The sequence below is a fragment of the Mustela nivalis genome (genome assembly GCF_964662115.1).
Source record: "Mustela nivalis genome assembly, chromosome: 9".
In the NCBI taxonomy this organism is placed as follows: domain Eukaryota; kingdom Metazoa; phylum Chordata; class Mammalia; order Carnivora; family Mustelidae; genus Mustela; species Mustela nivalis.
In genome coordinates, this window is record NC_139028.1 from 28,257,471 (window position 1) to 28,277,397 (window position 19,927).

The 19,927-nt window shown below is 43.6% G+C and overlaps 1 protein-coding gene across 3 annotated transcripts; it reads right to left on the reverse strand.

Moving 5' to 3' along the window:
• Nucleotides 1-7,941: 7,941 nt before the first annotated feature.
• On the reverse strand, nucleotides 7,942-18,894 carry ACRV1 (acrosomal vesicle protein 1). 3 transcript variants are annotated; one of them, XM_082683857.1, is made up of 4 exons: nucleotides 18,799-18,894; nucleotides 11,256-11,786; nucleotides 9,073-9,192; nucleotides 7,942-8,323 (listed from the first exon to the last, which is right to left on the reverse strand). In XM_082683857.1, the coding sequence occupies exons 1-4, from the start codon at nucleotides 18,866-18,868 to the stop codon at nucleotides 8,199-8,201; spliced, it is 846 nt and encodes a 281-aa protein (XP_082539983.1). In that variant the 5' UTR covers nucleotides 18,869-18,894; the 3' UTR covers nucleotides 7,942-8,198. The 3 variants fall into 3 exon arrangements, with proteins under 3 accessions (XP_082539983.1, XP_082539981.1, XP_082539982.1); XM_082683855.1 differs by having other exon boundaries at nucleotides 11,169-11,786; nucleotides 18,799-18,892; XM_082683856.1 differs by lacking the exon at nucleotides 18,799-18,894 and adding an exon at nucleotides 14,096-14,177 and having other exon boundaries at nucleotides 11,169-11,786.
• Between the last annotated feature and the right edge of the window lie 1,033 nt (nucleotides 18,895-19,927).

Consider the following 19,927-nt stretch of genomic DNA (forward strand, 5'->3'; position numbering starts at 1 on the left):
CAGGCTCCCTGCTCTTCGGGGAACCTGTTTCTCCCTTTCCCTCTGCCTGCTGCTCCCCCTGCTTGTGCTTTCTCTTTGTCAAATAAATAAAAAAAATCTTTTAATAAAAAAAATTAAGGTAAGTATATGTTCCCTCAACGTGGGCAATTAGGAGATTTGGTCTTTGGTTTGGTTTGGTTTTGGAGGGTCAATCTGTGTAAAGGAGAAAAGATTCTGGCAGGTGGGGTCTAGGGGAATTATGCATCTTTTAGGTTGAGCACGAAAAAAAACAAGTGGTGGATTGAGGAATGCAGGAAGCAGGGTGTAGGGTTTAGGCACAATGGGGTAAACAGGAAGTATAGCCTGGTTAACAATTTAGAGTCTTGGATAAGGACTTGTCCAATTTTTTGACGGCAGCTAGGATAGAAGTGTTGTGGAGGAATTTGGTGGGTTTTAAGATATGAGCCTGAAAGAGTTTGGAAATACAGGGCTTTAATCCCTGAAGGCCTGCAGGGCTTAGTGGATATTGTAGCTGATGAAGAGAGGGGGATTTTGGAGTTTGATTGTGACAGATGTATGGTGAGTGGCTATGGTGGGTTCCACAGTGTATGGAGGGATCCACTTGCGGGAAGAGGGTGAGTAGAGGAAATAGAGGGGAGGGAGAAGCATATAGGTGACAAAGTAGGATGAAGGGGGTTGAGTTGGAGGGTGCAAATTGGAGGGAGGCCTGGAATTTGCTTAGAATGTCTCTCCCTAAGATTGCAGGGGAGCATTGTGGGGTAACTAAAAAGGAATGAATGAAGGGATTGTCAGGTTGCAGAGTAAAGGGCCAGTTGTTTATGCATGGAGGGTATCCACCCCAACAGTAGAGATGGAGGAACTGTGGAGAGGGCTGGAAAACTCTGGTAAGAATGTTGCTCCCGTGTCCAGTAAGAAAGAGATGGGCTTGCCAGATACTGACAGCATTACCCTGAGTTCTGAGACAGTGATGGTGGTGGGGTCCACAGACCCTGGGCCCTGTCGGTCTTTGGTGGCCAGACCCATTAGGTTCCCCAGGCCTAGATTTGGGTTAGGGGATTGGTTTGAATTGGAAGTGGTTGGAAGGGAAACAGTCTCGCAGAGTACCGTCCAACTTCCAGTGCCCTTTCTGCCACAGATAGGACAAGGTTTTGGTGGCGGTTTGGGATTGCGGCAAGCTGTTGCCCAGTGGCCCTGTTGATGGCATTTAAAGCATGGTCGTGGTGGGGTTATGCATGGGGCATTAGGTTTTTGAGTACCCTGAGAGCCTTGCCTGATGGCAGCTGCCAGTATCTGATATTTTGCCTGATTTCTTTTGAGTTTTTTGGGTTTTTGCTCCTCCTCTATATTATCAAATACCTTAAAGGCCACCTTAATTACATCCTGTTGTGTGGTTTGTGGGCCATCTTCCAATATTTGGAGTTTTCATGGATATTTGTGGCCAACTGTGAAATGAGGTACAAGTGAAGATAAATCTTTTCCTTGTCTGTGTTGGCGGTGAGAGTAGTGTATCTTGTATTAGCTTTTGAAGGCCAGGAGTAGAAGGGGGCAGGGTTTTCATCAGGGCCCTGGGTAACTTTTTTATCTTTTTATAATTGATGGCCTTGAGGGTAGTGTTTTTTTTTTGTTTTTATTTTTTTTATTTATTTTTATTTTTTTTTTTATTTTTTTTTATCAGAGAGAGAGAGGGGGAGAGAGCGAGCACAGGCAGACAGAATGGCAGGCAGAGGCAGAGGGAGAAGCAGGCTCCCTGCTGAGCAAGGAGCCCGATGTGGGACTCGATCCCAGGACACTGGGATCATGACCTGAGCCGAAGGCAGCTGCTTAACCAACTGAGCCACCCAGGCGTCCCAAGGGTAGTGTTATCTATACCAGCCAGGAGGTAAATAATCATGTGGCCCCCTCCTCTGTCTATCGGGTATATTGGGCAGATAGTCCCATTTGGAATCCATTTTGGGGACAGCAATGATGCCAATGGGTTGTGGGTGGCATCCTGTTGATGGAGGGTGTCTACATGAATTTGAGCCGCTGCCCAGATATGCTCCCAGTCCTTAGGGCAGAGGGTGGACAAGAGGATGACATAGATGTAGTAGTTAAGATTATAGGACTGGTTGATGTATAGGAATTCTTTTCAGAAGGTGGTAGGGTTGGTGGTGAAAGAGCCCAAGCACTTTTTAATTTGGGAAAGGTCAGCAAGGGAGAACGGCACATGAATGCAGACAATGCCTTCTGCCCCTGCCACCTCCTTGAGGAGGGGAGTGTGTTGGCAGGGGCATGAGATTTGGGGGGGGGGGGTTGGGGGATGGGCGAGGAGGCACTGATGGACTAGAGAAGGGGGCACAGAAGTGAGAGGTGGTAATGGAGGCAATGTATCTGCCTGAAATTGCAAGCAGGTTTTTGGGGGAGGAAGGGGGGGGGTTGGGATTTTCTTTTGAGGAGGACTTGGCAGGGCAAATAGGGTTGACAGAGAGAGGGTTTAGATTGGAGGTGGACAAAGGCCTGGATAGAAGGAACCTCAGACCATTTTCTATTGTGTTGGAGGAAGTTTCTGAGGTCATGTTCTATTTGGAAATTAAAAGTGCCATTTTCCAGGGTGGCAAATCCACTGAAGAGAGTCAACAGAGCTCTCTGAGGACAGACCATGAAGGTAGGTGGGGCCCAAGATGTCACCTGGGTGACCTTTACCTGATTTGGAGGGAGGTAGCTCTCAGGAGCCCTGAGGTCAAAAGCAGAGAGTTCAGGAAGGGTTTTTTGTTTTGTTTTGTTCTTTTCCTGAAAAAGTTTCAAAAGAGGTCATGGCCAGAATGCATCATGGATTTCCTTGAGGGTGGTGTTTTAAAGTAATTTTCACCATAGCTCTATAACCAGCTTCCTGGACTTAACAATCGGGAGTTTCCTTACAGGGCTTGGCTCTTCCTTGTATACTCCATCCTTAAGCACTGGGAAAGCTGTCCCAGACGTGGGTTCTGGCCCTGTTTGCAAAATTAGTATTTGCATTGCTGGAGCTGAGGCTGAAATCAGTGTGGCGATATTTCGTATTGTCTAAGCTCACATATGATAGTGACTAAAGGTCTGTGAAATCCGTTGGGAAAAGAAAAAACTGCACAAGTGTCCTGGATCGGGTGCTGACTGCCACTGGCCCTTGACTGGACCGACAGAGTTCTCAGGAGAAAAAGGGCTTGTTGAGGGGTCCCTGGGTTTTTGGGGAATCTCCATGCAGACTTGGGGTGGGAGGGACTGGCTGTGAAAATTCAAGGTGAGGGGTTGGGGGAAGAGGGCCCACTAGGGGCCCCCTCTGTCAGTGCAGTGTGGCTGCTGTCTCGTCTTACCTGGCAACCTGACTCCTCAGGACCATGGGGTGTTTTTCCCACTGACTGAATCACTCATTCTTTCAACAAAAATGTGTTGTTTACCTCGAATGTGAGAAACACTTGATCTTAGAGGCCACAAATCAGAGATTCTCTTTTCTTGTCTTCCTCTCTAGATGACAGTCTCCTGTATGGATACTCAGGATGGTGCCCTTCTTAAGACCAAGGGCACGGCTTTTAAAATTAGGAGAAATAGTATACATGTCTTAAATTTACCATATTATATCTGTTCTCCTCATGTCTTTCTGTAGATCAGAGTTGCCATCTGGCCAGATTTTCCTTAGGCTTCCTTATGCTCAAAGAAATTACTTACACTCCACTCCTTCCTCCGCATAGTACAGATCTGTTGATTGTGAATTCTCTTCCTGTTTGCTTATATGAAAATGTATTTGTTACCTTCATTTTTGTAGGATAATTATGTTGTTTGTAACATTTTGGCAGACAGGCTTTTTCTTTTATGGTTTTAAACATACAGTTTTCTTGTTTTGTGCTCTCCTGTTTCTGATGGGAAGTCAGCTGGTATTTGTGTCAGTGTTCTCCTATATACATTATAACAATGTATCTTTTGTCTGGATCAATTTTGAGTTTATTTTCTTTATCTTTGAATTTTGAATTCTTTACCTTTGAATTTGACTATTCTGTGCCTGTGTGGTTTTCTATTGTGTTTATCCTACCCTTAGTTCACTGAACTTCTTAGTTGTGTAAGTTTATGTTTTCACCCAATTTGGGAAAATTTTGACCATTTTTTAAATCTTTCTTCTATCTCATTATCCTATTCTTCTGAGACTCCAATTAATTATATGTTCTATTGCTTGTTATTGTCCCACAAGTCACTGAGGATTCGTTCACTTTCTTTGATACTTTTTTCCCCCCTGTTTTTCAAATTGGGTAGTTTCTATTGAGCTCTCTTCAATATTGCTGACTCCTATGTGGTCTCCAATATGCTGTTAAGATTATGTGATTTTTTTCAGTTATTGTACTTTTCAGTTCTAAAATTTCCATTTTTTTAAAAGATTTTTTAATTTATTTATTGGACAGAGAGATTACAAGTAGGCAGAGAGGCAGGCAGAGAGAGAGGAGGAAGCAGGCTCTCCGCTGAGCAGAGAGCCTGATGCAGGGCTCCATCCCAGCACCCTGGGATCATGACCTGAGCTGAAGGCAGAGGCTTAACCCACTGAGCCACCCAGGTGCCCCCCATTTGGTTCTTTTTTATAGTTTTAGTTTCTACGTTGAGATTCCTTATCTGTTCATTTATATGACACTATTTTCCTTTAGTTTCTTGAACATATCTCTACCAGCTGCTTATTGCTTTTGTTCACTAATTCCATCTTAAGGTCAGTAACCTTTTTTTCTTTCCTATGGGTCACATTTTTATTTATATTTCTACTAATTTCTTATTATATAGTGGACATAGTGAATGATGCATTGTAGGGGTTCTGGATTCTGTGTGTTCCTTTGAAGAGTGTTGACTTGCGTTCTCCTAGGTTGAATTGTAATTGAATTGTAGTCCAAACTCTGTCTTCTTTGAGGTAGACAGCAGCACACATCTCTTGCAGCTTCTGGCTGCCATTGTCAGACCTCCAGGAGTCAGTGATCAGCCAAGAATTTGGTCACAGTTTATACTCATTTTGAGGTTTAATTATAACTTCTTTCTTTCTAGGATTTCCTTTTATAGCTGCTCTGCCAGCCCTAATCTTTGTTCTCTGAATCCACAAATCAGTAAACTGTGGGATTTTGCCTCCCCTTGGTATGTGGACAAAGAAGTCCTCTCAGGCATAAAGCCCCAGACTTGTAAATCTTGCTTGACCCTGTTCCTGTCTTTTTTAGGGGTGACTTTTATCCAGTACCTTTCAAGGAACTTTCGAGTAGTTCTTTCTTATTTTTCACCCTGTTTATAAGTGTTATCTAAAAGAGGGTTAGTTTGACCAAACTACTCCATTATTAATGGAAGCCGGAACTTCCCTTCCATTTTAACCACATTTTTGAACTTATTTCTTCAACGTATGTAGCTATATTTATAGAATAGTTTTAGCTAATATTTATCCCCCTCCCTCAAAAAAATATGTTAATAATGTTATTAAGATTTCATTTTTCTTCTTGCTCTCAGTAGATCATATTTCTTTCGTTCTTTTTAATTATTTTTTTAAGATTTTATTTATTTGAGAGAGAGAGAGCACAAGTAGGTGAAGAGGTCAAGGGAGAGATGAATATCCAAGCAGACTCCTGAGTTGGGAGCCCCATGCAGGGCTCGATCTCAGGACCCATGCAATCAGGACCTGAGCCGAAACCAAGAGCTGGATGATCAGATTGAGCTACCCAGGCACCCAAGTAAACCATATTTCAAGTTGAGAATTCTTTTGGAATTTTATTTTATTTTATTTTTATTTTTATTTTTTATTTATTTATTTTTTTAAAGATTTTATTTATTTATTTGACAGAGAGAAATCACAAGTAGATAGAGAAGCAGGCAGAGAGAGAGAGAGGGAAGCAGGCTCCCTGCTGAGCAGAGAGCCCGATGCGGGACTCGATCCCAGGACCCTGAGATCATGACCTGAGCCGAAGGCAGCGGCTTAACCCACTGAGCCACCCAGGCGCCCCTGGAATTTTATTTTATTTTGGATTGTTTATTTGTTTATTTGACAGAGAAATAGAGAGGGAACACAAGCAGGGGGAGTGGGAGAGGGAGAAGCAGACTTCCAGCTGAGCAGGGAGCCCCATGTGGGGCTCAATCCCAGGACCCATGGGATGATGACCTGAGCTGAAGGCAGACACCCAAGGACTGAGCCACCCAGGTGCCCCTTTTTTGGAGTTTAAGTTCCAGGTCTTGGGCCTTTATTTTTGAATGCCAGTTAATCAAGGGATAGTACTGTGTATTCAAAATAATTTTCACTTAGAAATTTGAAAAGGAACCTGAAGGAGTCTCTGAACCACCCCCATTTATTTTGGCATGTGACAAAACTCTCCAATTTGTCTTGCTTAGGATCCTGTAATATTAATTGCATAAAATTGTTTTCAGGATTAAAACAGAAAGCATAAAAAAAAAACGCTAAATGTATCACATAGCATAGAATATATATTCTGTAAGTGCTAGTTACCATTCTCTTCACAATGATGATTGTCTTCGTGGAAATACATATCTAAAGTCAGTATCTAAAGCCAAATATGTATCTAAAGCCAGCCCATTTGGTTTTAAGCAAATAGCACATGCTTAAATCCATATGTATGTGTGTGTATAATTTTTAAAATTTCAAAAACAGTAAAATTTTTTTTAAAGATTTTATTTATTTATTTGACAGGCAGAGATCACAAGTAGGCAGAGATACAAGCAGAGAGAGAGGAGGAAGCAGGTTCCCTGCTGAGCAGAGAGCCCGATGTGGGGCTTGATCCCAGGACCCTGAGATCATGACCTGAGCCGAAGGCAGAGGATTTAACCACTGAGCCACTCAGGCGCCCCCAGTAAAATCTTTTTTAAAAAATGTTTTATTTATGAGGGAGAGCATGAACAGGGGAGAGGGGCAGAGGGAAGAGGAGAAGCAGACTCCCCGCTAAGCAGGGAGCGGGACTGTGGGACCTGAACTGAAGGCAGACGCTTCACTGACTGAGCTACCCAGTTACCTGTAAAATGTTTCTTGATGTAGTATTCCAAGAGTTCTTAAGCATGAAATCTAAGGCCTTGTCCATAAAAGAAAAAATTGGATTTTATAAAAATTGAAGTCTTTTGCTCTGCGCAAGAGCAGAGCACTTAACACTGTTAAGACCACACCCAGCTGATCTCAGGAGGTTTTAAACAGGTGTGGGAGAGCAGTGGCTAAAAGGAGATGTGCTTGTGTTGGGAGGGAGGATTGATTTTGGTCTTGGAAGAACCATTCTGCCTAGTATTTATCATGTGGTGGAAACAACTCAAATTGAAATCATGCAGATTTGGTTTTGAAATCTGGCCCTGGCTCAATGTAACTCTGTAACCATGGCCAGTTTGGAGCAACGTGGTGTACTAATAAATAAATTGTGTGTATTTGTAAACCAAGGATGACACTGTCTTTCTTGTTTGCCTTACTGGGCTCTTTCCTGAGGATCAGATGAGACCATGTATGTAAAAACATTATTAAAGAATATAACACTAATACAAGGTGAGAGAGGGACTATTACAGTATTTCTACCTGCTTCTCTATACTGAGATGATCCTGTAACATTGTGAGAGAGAAAGATTTAAACAGTATGACCTCCTGCGTATTTATATAGTAAATAAAAAAGAGACATTTTGTTATCATTATGTGATGAGTAGACTCGAAGACTGAAAACCCAAGAGCCAATGAAGGGATGAGTTTTGGACACCATCATGGGCTAATAGAAGGGGGTGGGGTTTCTAATAGGATAGACACGGAGTGGGGTCAGAAAAGGTCCCACAGTATTGTTCAAGCTACTCTGCGTTTCTCTTTGTGTCTTCCCTGGAGGACCCCACCGCTTTGATGAATGTGGAGTGATTTAGAACATGTCCACTTTAGTGTGTGGAGAGGAAGCAAGCTCAGGCCGACCCTGCAGCTGGCTGATGGGAAAAGAAGTGCATCTCCAGGCTGTATTCTTGACCATGCAGAATTTATTGAGAAAGAAAAGTGTGTTGAGAGATGGGGTAAGGGAAGACAGATGACAGATAAGAAAGGGCAACAGGGCATGGATAGGAGAGGGAAGGGGAGGTATTTGAACATCCTGACACTCAGGCGGAGGCAGAAATGATTAGTTATTGGCTGGGAAAGAAACAAAATATAAATCGAGCCCTGTATGATGATGGAGAAGTTTTGCTGCCTGAGTCAGGGCAGGAAGCGAGGGCACAGGCTTCTAGAGCTTGTTGCAAAAAGATTGGTTCCGACAGCATATAATTTGCATCCTGGTTCCGTGGGAGAAGAGGTTCATAGACGGGCACATGTTCTCACACCCCTGAACCATGAATTGGAGTTTTCCACCTGAAAGAAGCAGAGACAGACTGTAGTGAGCAGAAGGCTTCCTCCTCTGACCTTTGTCTTCATCCATGGTCCCCAGTGTCTCCATGAAGGCATGACCAAGACCTCCAGCTTGTGTATCTTCCTCCCCCACTCCTTCTGCCTGTCTTTTCTGTGCCCTTCCCCACATCTGCTGCCTCCAACCTCTACTGAGGGACTAGACAAACCACAAGGGAAGTCAGACAGTGTGGTTCACAGGACGGCAATAACCAAGATCCTTTATTCGGGGATGAAGAATGAGTATAGTAAGGGTAGAGGGTATGGGAATAAAGCAGAACAGGTCTGGCAACCTATGAACACTGACTGACAATTGTTTATTCATTTATTCAGTATTTGCTAAATGCCTACCATGTACTAAACATTTGTGCTAAGTGCTAGGAACATATAACCATGAACAAGACAGACACGATCCTGAGCTTATGGTCAATGTCTCAACATCTCAAGGTGCAACTCCTCCATTTCTTTTGTAGGAAGAGACCGCCAGTCTCCCTGTCTCCTTTTAAGATACCATAGGCCTGTTGGGAAGGGCCCTTCCCTCCCCATCAGCAGCTAGAATTGTGCTCTTAATTCAGGATAAGGTTCTCCTGAGTCTTCAAGTTTCTGGGGAAGTGCAGCTTGACCCCTCCTCTGGCTCCCGCCACCCTAGCTGCTCTCAAGAGTACTCAGTTGATGTGTGTCTCTGGCACAGACTGTGTTATGAAGTCCCCACGTACCTTCAAAGATCTTCTTTAACATGCACTGCTGGGAATTCTGAGTGGAGCAGACTCCCTCTCCACGAAGACATTTTCCTTGATCATTCATATATGAACATGTGTGGCAATTTAATATTGGGCCTGCAAATTTAAGATAAGCCTGATGAAATTTCCCGATGGACCAGGCGTAGAGAGAGCCATGAGTCCCAGGGAGAGGGATGGTGGGCAGTAAGTAGCCTGGATACCACATATCTTTTTATGGTTCTTATTGGCATTTGAGAGCCCTGCATCTGATAGAGCGTAGTTTCTCCTCTGGACCAGAGGAAATTCCTTCATTCTTACTTCTTCTTCTATAAATGTCATTGCTGAAGAATCCCAGATTTCTCTCTACAATACTGATGTTTACTCCAATTCATATCCCCACTGGCTCTGCCATGTATAACTCCATAGGAGCAAAGTAGACCTTTAATCACGTGATTGGCTCCCCGTTTTACTCTCCCATCATATTGTCACCCACAAGGCACACTTAGAGTAAGAACTGACTGATTAATAAGCTATGTTAGAGGGTCTGGGTGTTATGAGCCTGGGGGGCTCAGTGGGTTGAGCGGCTGCCCCTGGCTCAGGACATAATCCCAGGGTTCTGGGATCGAGCCCCGCATAGGGCTCCCTGCTTAGCAGACAGCCTGATTCTCCCTCTCCCTCTGCCTGCCGCTCTGCCTACTTATACTCTATCTCTCTGTCAAATAAATGAATAGAATCTTTATTTTTTAAAAAAGGCTATATTAGAATGCTCTAATACTGCAAATTCTGTAAAGAGTGATCATTCTCCATTTTCAAGTTGACCTTCAACAATGTCAATTTGTTGGGGTGCCTCGGTGGCTCAGTAGGTTGAGCATCTACCTTTGGCCCAGGTCATGATCCCAGAGTCGTGGGATCGAGCCCCGCATTAGGCTCTCTGCTCTGTGGGTAGCCTGCTTCTCCCTCTCCCAACCCCCGCTTGTGTTCCCTCTCTCCCTGTCTCTCTGTCAAATAAATAAATAAAATCTTTATTAGAAACAAAACAACAATGTCAATTTGTCACAAAGGGCATTCTTTTTGAAATGCTTCCATTTGCCTCTTTTACTATGTCCATTACCAGTTCCCTACTTAAGGAAGGATAAAGAAATAGGTGAGATGTGGGCTTTGGAGTCAGACCAACTTAACTTTGAATCCAAGGATTGCTACTTTCTAGCTATGTGATGTTAGCCCCACTTCTCTCATCTGAAGTTGTGCGATGGAAGGAACTATAAGTGCTTATGTCTGGTAATATCTTGAGGGGTCAAACTCTGGATCTTGCTTTCCTTTCTTGAACAACCTCTCTTTAGTAAGAGCCAAAGAATTGCACTTGTGATGGGAACCTTTTTAGGAATCTAACAGACAAGAGTGAGTTCATGCTTTATTTTCTTTGTTCAAATAAAATGGAGCCACCAGCTCCAGGGCTAGTCATCTCTTCCCAGAGTTGGCGAGGCATTCTAACATAGTTTGTTGAGGCAGATTAACGTGAAGCTCATGAAGGTGAGTGTCCCATGAGCTCCTTCCAAGGGAGCAGTGGGCATTTGTATTCATAATTTCTTTTTTTTTTTTAAGATTTTATTTATTTATTTGACAGACAGAGATTACAAGTAGGTAGAGAGGCAGGCAGAGAGAGGAGGAAGCAGGCTCCCCGCTGAGCAGAGAGCCCGATGCGGGGCTCGATCCCAGGACCCTGGGACCATGACCTGAGCTGAAGGCAGAGGCTTTAACCCACCGAGCCACCCAGGCGCCCTGTATTCATAATTTCTTATGTAGGGTGAAGTTGGAGGGACTGTTGGCATTTTGTATTTGTGTCATTTTATTTTTTTAAAGGGCCCTCAAAATTGTTTCGCCTTCAGGGCTCCACAAAACCTATATCCTGCCTCCTGGTATTATTGTAAAGAGATATAACGAGTGTTTTTGAGAGAGCTGTCTGTGAAGTGTTTGTGAGCTAGTCTTCTATATGCTCTCCTTAAAGTTGGGTGTCTTGATGTGTTGCCTGTTTTTCTCCTGAAGTCAAGGACAAGAACCCATCCAGATATATTTCACCCAAAAATGTGCCTCACCTGAAAATGTGCTTGATGGTGGAATGCCTGAAGGCTGGTCACCCAGTGGCTTTTCACCTGAAACTTGTTCACTTGAAGCCTGCTCACCTGAAGATTGTTCACTTGAAGCCTGTTCACCAGAAGGCTTCTCACTGGAAGCTTGTTCACCTGTAGGCTTTTCAGTTGAAACCTGTTCACCTGAAGCCTGTTCACCTGAAGGTTTTTCGCCGGAAGGCTGTTCACTGGAAGGCTTTTCACCTGAAGACTGTTCGCCGGAAGGCTGTTCAACTGAAGGCTTTTCACCTGAAGACTGTTCAACTGAAGGTTCACCAGAAGTATGCTCTCCTGAAGCACGTTCACCTGAAGTGTGTTCACCCGTAGCATGCTCACCTGAAGTGTGTTCACCTGAAGTGTGTTCACCTGAAGTGTGTTCACTCGAAGTGTGCTCACTGGAAGTATGTTCAGCTGAAGTGTGCTCACCTGAAGAGTGCTCACTTAAAGTGCTCTCGCCTGCAGAAGTCTCATATAAAGCCTCACCATCTGAAGGGTTTCCAAGTGAAACGTACTCACCTGAAAATTGCTGAACTGAAGCTTGATGATCCATGGAGCCAGGAGGCTCATCAGGCTGACCTGATGCTCCTGGGGTGGAGAAGAAACAGAAGAGAGACAGTGAAGGCGAGAGAAAGAATGGGATAAGGACTGCTTTGCTTATGCAATAAGGCTAACGTGGGATTCCTGGGTTTCCTGTAGGCCTGCTCAGGGATCTGAAGATATTGCAGATGTTGGAGGAAATCAACTAATTACTCGAAAAGACCATGAAGGTCAGAGGCGTTAATGAAACACACAGAGACTGCCTCTGGCACTTAAAGGAAGAATTTTAAGATCCACGTTATTTATTTTTTTAAGATTTTATTTGTCAGATTGAGAGAGAGAGAGAGAATGAAAGCGCTCAAGTAGGGAGAGCAGCAGGCCGAGGGAGAAGCAGGCTCCCCACTGAGCAGGGAAGGGACTCAGTCCCAGCACCCCAGGATCATGACATGAACCAAAGACAGACACTTAACCGACTGAGCCACCCAGATATCCCTGAGATCCACATTATTAAGAAATGTACAGGGGGGTCCCCTAGCCCATGTACCAAAAGCACCCAAAGGGAAAATTGTGTGCCTCCCTGACAAAGACAGCATCAGGAAATCAATGTGCCATCAATCACATTATCAGAAGTCTACTACCAGCCCTCCCTCCCATTTCTTTCTGGGTGAAAGTCAGGAAGGATGAAAATACAAAAGGGAAAGAGAAAGCAACTCGGTTCAATAACTAAGTAATTCTAGCTGAAATTGAAAATACAAGATTTTACCCTTTGGACAGGATAATTTAAACCAGAGATGACAAATATCTAATGAACTCACTAAAATGACCAGACAGGATTTAAGATATCTTTATTTGGCAATTTCAAATTCTTTCTTACACTCAGTCCCTCATCCATGCAGGTTGGAGACTCAAAGATGGGATCAGTTATTAAGATAAAAAACATTATTTGCTTATTTATTTCTGAATTGAGATTCCTTGTGATGTACCATTTATACTCACTTCATGTAGTTGCATGGGTTTTCAGTAAGATAAACTGTGAAGTGCCCAGTTCATTGCTTAAGTGTTCAATTAATTTAACTTTTCTCTCCTCCCCACTTTACACTAGGACTTAAAAATCTCTTAGCTGGTCATTCTCTTTTGGCCAGTCCCTTCTACTTTTAATCCATCTCATCAGTGACTGTTAGACAAATATTCTTTAGGTAGTACTTTTTATTTTATTGAATGTAGCACCAAACAATTTGATTATTACTATGTGCTTCGACTGAGTAATTCAGAGGAGGGTGGGTAGACTATAAAAGGACTGAGTTATTAATCCTAGCCAAAATCTGAGAGGAATGACAAGATCTTTTGAGGACGAGGTAGCCTAGGGCTCCAAATTACCCTTATCTCTGTGAGAGTCCTACAATAGATTCATGTATTCTGGATGATTCACAGTTCTTATAATCTACAACTTTCTGAAAGACTGGGATTAGAATATGTTGATAAAGGAAAGGTAAGATTTGGAAAGGCTTTGGGGAGGTTTCTATTTTTGAAAGTTGTTATTGAATATTATCTGCTTGACTGTTTAACAGTTAACAGGAGTTTTAATAAATTTCTGATGTAGAAAGGAGGCTTGAAAAAACACACTCATTTTACTCATTCTTAAAGTTGATGAGTCACTGCTTTGCTATGTGGCTGGCATATACTACCACCTGGTAGCTATGTATCTACATTTCTGAATCAACTTTGAAAATCTAAGAGAGCAAAAAACAAAATCTCGGACAACCAACATTACAGAAAACACTTTGTCATTTCTCCAACAGTTCGGATCTCATGGCCTCTCTCTTCTCCTCTAGGAAAAATGAGGGAATATAACCCATGAAAGAGGACCCTGCAAGAGGAAATACAGACAACTGGATGGATAGAACATGGCCATGACAGAGAGGCTTGTAAGGTCTCTGGCCCATAGCCCTGCTGTGTTCTGAGATGGCTTTCTGGGTACATCACATTCCCATCTCCTTACATCTTTCCTTGCTACATTAACTACACAAGGATCCCTTGCACTCCATTCATTGGGACAAACATCATTGTACTTTCACAAAACCCTTAGACCTGTTTTCTGATCTCACAGAGCATCAGGTACAAAAGATGAGTGACTGAAAGAAGTAGTAGGAATGAGACTGTGTCCAACCAGTGGGCTTCTCTGATGGAAAAGCCATTACTAGGAGGAATCAACTGGCTTGGGAGCTCTCAGAGTTGAACTGGTCTAGCTATTCTTGATTCTGAGTCAGATTGATTTAGATAACTAATATTCTGGTCTTCCTTCTTCAAGGGCTAAAAGACGTGAAAGAATTCTCACAGAGCCAAGATAGGGGACTCACCTCTGGCACATCCAATTAGATAAAGACTCATTAGTAAGAGAAACTTCTTCATCTGGATTTTGGGAAAGAGGAGACTCTGGCGTAGGGCACCCAAGAGTTGTGAAGGAAAACTGTGAGCAGAAGCTCCCAATGCTAAGTTACAGCTCCTGGGAATTCTAGAACCTCAGAGACCACCCATGTGCCTCACAATGGGTTGAGCTCTGAGGTTCTCATGCAGGCTGTTCAGGCAGGATGGCTTTCTAACAACTCAGGGCAAATGATGCCACTGAAGGCTAATTTGCCAAGTATAACATGGTGTATTGGGGCTATTTGCCCTATCTTAAAAAAGATCCTATTACCAAAATAATATTCTTTTTGTAATAAATTTTTAAAGCTATTCTCTTTTTGAAATGTTCTTGACAGCGAGCTGTGATTGCCTGATTATTTTGTGTTCGGCTCTTTGAATCAGCATCCCCCACCCCGTTTTGTTTTGTTTTGGTTGGTTTTGGTTTTGTTGTTGTTGTTGTTGTTTTTAAAGATTTTATTTATTTATTTGACACAGAGAGAGAGATCACAAATAGGCAGAGAGTCAGGCAGAGAGAGAGGGGGAAGCAGGCTCTCTGCTCAGCAGGGATGCTGAGGCAGATGCGGGGCTCGATCCCAGGACCCTGAGATCATGAATCCCAGGACCCTGAGATCATGACCTGAGCTGAAAGCAGCAGCTTAATCCACTGAACCACCCAGGCGCCTCTTTTTTGGGGGCCTGTAAACTAGTCTCTCTTGACCTGATCACCTGAAAGCTGGTTGTGTTTGGCTTCAGACTGCATTTAGCCAGTGGAAGATTTGAGGGGGACACACACACACACACACACACACACACACACACACACACAGATTGAGATCAAAATACTTATTCTATATTTATTCTTCTTCCTTTCCTGCCATGGTTTTGACACCGGTTGGATCTTGACATGACAAAGCTGTTCTTGGGTGTCCTATCTTTTATGGCTCCTGCTCTCAACCAGGCTATGGTAACATGTTGGTTTTGACAGGAAACAAGTGGCAAATATAGGCCCAGAAAAGGGATCAACAAGGAATTGTTGAAAGCTGTGCCTTGAGTTATAATTTCTCTCTCGCTGTGGATGCAGCGAGGCATCCACCTGGTGGAAAGCTAGAACTGTTGGGGGTTGGGTGGCAGAGAGCTCTTGGCCCTCACCTCCTACTTCTTCCCTGTCCACCTCTGCTGGACCACTTCGTTATATGTAGTACTGAATGCTGGATCCGGTACAGCTGCATTTATCACTCTTACAATTATGGGTTTAATATTTATCTCTTCCATTGGTCTTAAGCTCCTTGAAAGCAGGGTCCCTGTCTGTGTCTTTTTCTTTTCCCCTGTCTGTCTTGATTGCTAAAGTACCCCCACTACCTAGTAGCAGTTTTGCCACATAATACATACTTAATAAGTGCTTTGTGAATGAAGGAATGGATGAGTTGCCTTTTTTGGACCCCTCTCTGCCTCACAGAGGAAAGTTTATAGAAAGCTCTAAGAATGGTATGGCTGAAGACTGTGGGTTAGCTGGAAAAAGTGGGATCAGCAGGGGTCAAAAGTGGCAGAGGGAGGCCTACCCTACTTGGCTTGTGTAGGGGGACAAAACTAGGATTTGTGGTTTTGAGGCTGGGTTGCTGGGGAGTGGAGAAATGCATGAAGGAGCAAGTTGATAATTTTTTCTCCATGTGGAGAGTCTGGAGAAACAGCTGGGGATCAGACTGAGTCAGACTTTTGTTGACAGAAGCAGTGGAAATTCATGGAAAAGAAGAGGCACTATGTATAACACACACCAGTTGTTTAAAGTTTGGCAGCACGCTTTTATGCAGTTCTCAGAACTTTCTGGAACTTTGCTGCCTCATCCCTATTTAGGAGTCACAGTATTGAAAGGTAGGACCTAAAGCCTGAATGGTCTTTGTTGGGGTCTGCTATCAAAAGAATGAGACTGATACAAAGTGAAAGTTATGCAAAGCCTTATTCTTTTTTTTTTTTTTTAAAGATTTTATTTATTTATTTGACAGAGAGAGATCACAAGTAGGCAGAGAGGCAGACAGAGAGAGGAGGAAGCAGGCTCCCCACTGAGCAGAGAGCCCAATGCGCGACTCGATCCCAGGACCCTGAGATCATGACCTGAGCTGAAGGCATCGGCTTAACCCACTGAGCCACCCAGGCGCCCCTGCAAAGCCTTATTTTATGCCAAGCATTAGAAGTTAGACTGACTGGCCAGGGGAACGAGACTGAGACAAAGTGAAAGTTATGTGAAGCTTTATTCTATGCCAAGCATCGATGTCAGAATGACCAGCAAGGGCTGCCTCCGAAGAGAGCGACCCCCTCTCGATCTTATAGACTGGTTTTATAGGGCATAACCGTGACCCAAGGTATGTGGCTTCTATTGTTAAGGCGTTTACTCCCAGAATCGATACCCGGAACCATACCAGACACTACTGGGACATTTATTCCTGGAATGAAGTCCGTGGATGTAAACAACAATGTGGCTATCTAGGCAATATGGAGTTGCTCTGGTTAAGCAGGCCCTAAGAGTTAAACAGTTTTTAACATTAAATTGGCCCTAACAGTGTTTCCTTAAACCTCAGCCTCCAACTTTTTCCTCCCTCTTTTTCTTAAAGTTAGCATGACGGGACTGTATCCTAATCCCACCCAGGCTGGCTTTCCTTAAGCTCTGTTTTGGAAACTTTCTCCCTGTGTCCCGTGGTCTGGCACTTTGGAGTCAAACCTGTGAGGATCTGAGCACACCGTATAAAAAACATGGAGTGATGGAGAATTTGCTGTGGGACCAAGAAGTGTTCGGGAGCTAAGATGTCCAGAGGCATTCCAGTCCCTGTGTCCTTCCTCTGTCCATCTCTGCCATCCCAGATGAGGGAAAGCTCCGGTTTCTTTTTTTTTTTTTTTTTTAAGATTTTTATTTATTTGTTAGAGAGAGAGAGAGAGAGAGAGATACAGAGCACAAGCACGTGCAGACAGAGTGGCAGGCTAGAGGCAGAGGGAGAAGCAGGCTCCTTGCCGAGCAAGGAGCCCGATGTGGGACTCGATCCCAGGACGCCGGGATCATGACCTGAGCAGAAGGCAGCCACTCAACCAACTGAGCCACCCAGGCGTCCCAAAGCTCCGGTTTCTAATGGCCTGAAGTGAAGTGAAGAACCCAATAGGTGAACCCTGGTTAAAAAAAAAAAAAAAAGATGCAGTCTGGTTTAAAAAGATGAGCTGAGCCAAATGGTCTTTTCCCAAGGGCTCACATGTAGTGGGAACGCAGAAAGAGAGGCAAGTAGGCTCCCTAGGAATAGTCTTATGTATGGAGAGCTGAGAACCTCTCACTTGACCTGCTTCTTTGTGTGGTGGTGACTTAACCCGTGATGTGCTGGGAACTGTCTTGAACTGACTGATGAGAGCTGATGGGTCAAGTTTTAGGAATTCCATAAGCTGATTGTTAAACACAGATATTATTAAAGTTAATGTATAAAAGGTATTATGTTAGAAACAAAGGTAAATACTTATCACTTCTTAATTATTTAATGATATTTTACTATTTATTATCTGTGCTCATAAGGTTATTTGGCACTGTTGTATCTTAGGCTAGAAATACTCTATAATGGTGGCCACATCTCAACTCCTTATTCAGTGACATTTGGATGGTAGCTGCAAATTGCTGTTTACACTGTGGAAGTCTTCAAATTCTTTCCTTCCAGCCTCGCCCCCACAAGCCAGTTTTAAGTGTTTACCAGCATACCAGGGTGCTAAACCCATGTACTTGTAACCTGGGGAAGGTGGCCAGCTTGTCAGGACACTGAGACCTTCCATGCTTCTTCAGCACTGGATCTCTTATCTGACTGGACGACTGATCAAACTAAGAGCCAAAAATTATGCTGTAATTGAAGCCACATAAGGAATGATCGTTTACACTAATGGTTGCATCCAATCTTTAATTTGATGATAGCAAGGCCTCCTGTATCCTACTCTATTTTTTAGCATGTGAAAATCCTTTTGGAACTTCCATATCTTTACTTCCCCCGCACCCCAAAGTCTAGAATCACTAGCCCCTCACAATCCTGGGCAGCAGGGAGCAGCAAGGAGCTGAGGACAGCAGCAACTCTTTTCTGCCCACGGGTCCTGTCCCTGTGCTTTAATAAATCTGCCTTCTTGTAGTTTTATTAAATAAATAAATAAATAACCAATAGTTATTTATGCTTTTATATTTTTTAAGATTTTTCTCCTTTTTTATTTGAGAGAGAGAGAGTGAGAGAGCATGAGTGGGGGGAGGGGGAGAGGAAGAGGGAGAAGCAGACTTTGTACAAATCTTTGTACCAATCAGTCAGGGTTTGGTTTTGATTCGTTTGTTTGTTTTTTAGATTAGAGGTATGAGTGTAATTATGCATTATTTCTCTTTCTCTATATAACTTATTTTCACTTAGTATAATACTCTCAAGGTCTATTCACGTTGTCATAAATAATGAGTCATTATTATGGCATGAGGCTCCACCCCAGGACCCTGAGACCATGACCTGAGCCAAAGACATCTCAGGCCCAACCCACGAGGCCACCCAGGTGGCTTGCCCACCCCCACTGGCTATTCATAAAGGTTTTTAGTCCTTCATACAAGGGTCTGTTCTTCCCTGAAGTCTGGGCGTTCTGCCACCTTTCTGCCAAGCTTAGTAAGGCTTACCCTGGGTGTTTCCTGCAGTTGGAACCCTGATGTCCAGGACTCTGCCTTCACTGGAGGCACCCACAGCCATTCCTCCTCTCACTCCCTGGGACTCTAACAGGAAACCAGGCCACCTTCTTATAACTGATGGCAGAGAGGGATATTAGCCAATGGCATACTTTCTAAATATTTCCTTAGGTTTCCACAGTGCAGACCTATCCTTATGTTTATGTCATGGAACAGAGGAAGAGCACTGTAGTGTCATTTTATGGGCAACACCGGGCTGGCTGGGAGGATCCCAAGTTATCTGGTTTCTTGCATTCAGGAAAGAAGGAAGACATAAGGCAGAGATTTCAGAGGCCTCAGGGGGGTGTGGGGGTTGCAGGTCACATGGGTTGTGGGGCTCAGGATGTGGGGAGACACTCCTGAAACCAGAGCTGAACGACAAGCTCTTTCCGGCCTCTACCGCTTCATCCTTAACCACTCACTGAGAGCAACTGAACAAGGTTTCTTAATCTTAAAAAAAAAAAAAAAAAAGCAAAAAAAAAAGCACAACATTTTTGGGTAAACATCTAAATTCTTACTATACCCTAAGGAGGCCTCCTTTAATCTTCCTTGGCAGTCCTGGGAAGAGAGTTGATTGTGTGCTGTGATGATTTTATCAAGCTTTACGTAGTTTGTACTAAGAAAGCAAGCAAGTTTCACTTGCAGGTTTTTTTTTTTCAAGTGTATTATGTTAACTATATTAATATATTTATGAAAACAATGCATGCGCTCCCATCCTAGGTTTCTCTCATGATCTATCCCCACCCCCAGTTCAGGCACAATGACCAGTGTTGAGTCCCTGAGCACCCCACAGGCTAAAGGGGTCCCATCCATCTTTTCCACTGTAGGAAGAACCTGGATAGGGCAGGCAGGGGCCGTCCCTGGCCACAGGGAGCTTGGAAAGCTGGAAAGAAGGACAGGGATTAGCTTTAAGGAGCAGAAAGGAAAGAATCTCCTGGGGCTGGCCTAAACAGCAGGGCCCTCATCCCACTCCAGAGAATTCTAGGATTAAGACTAAATGGGAGTCCCAGAAGAACCATGTAGTAAAAACCTTATGAGTAGAGTACAGAAAATTATTTTTGCTGATACATGTGCATGATGCAGA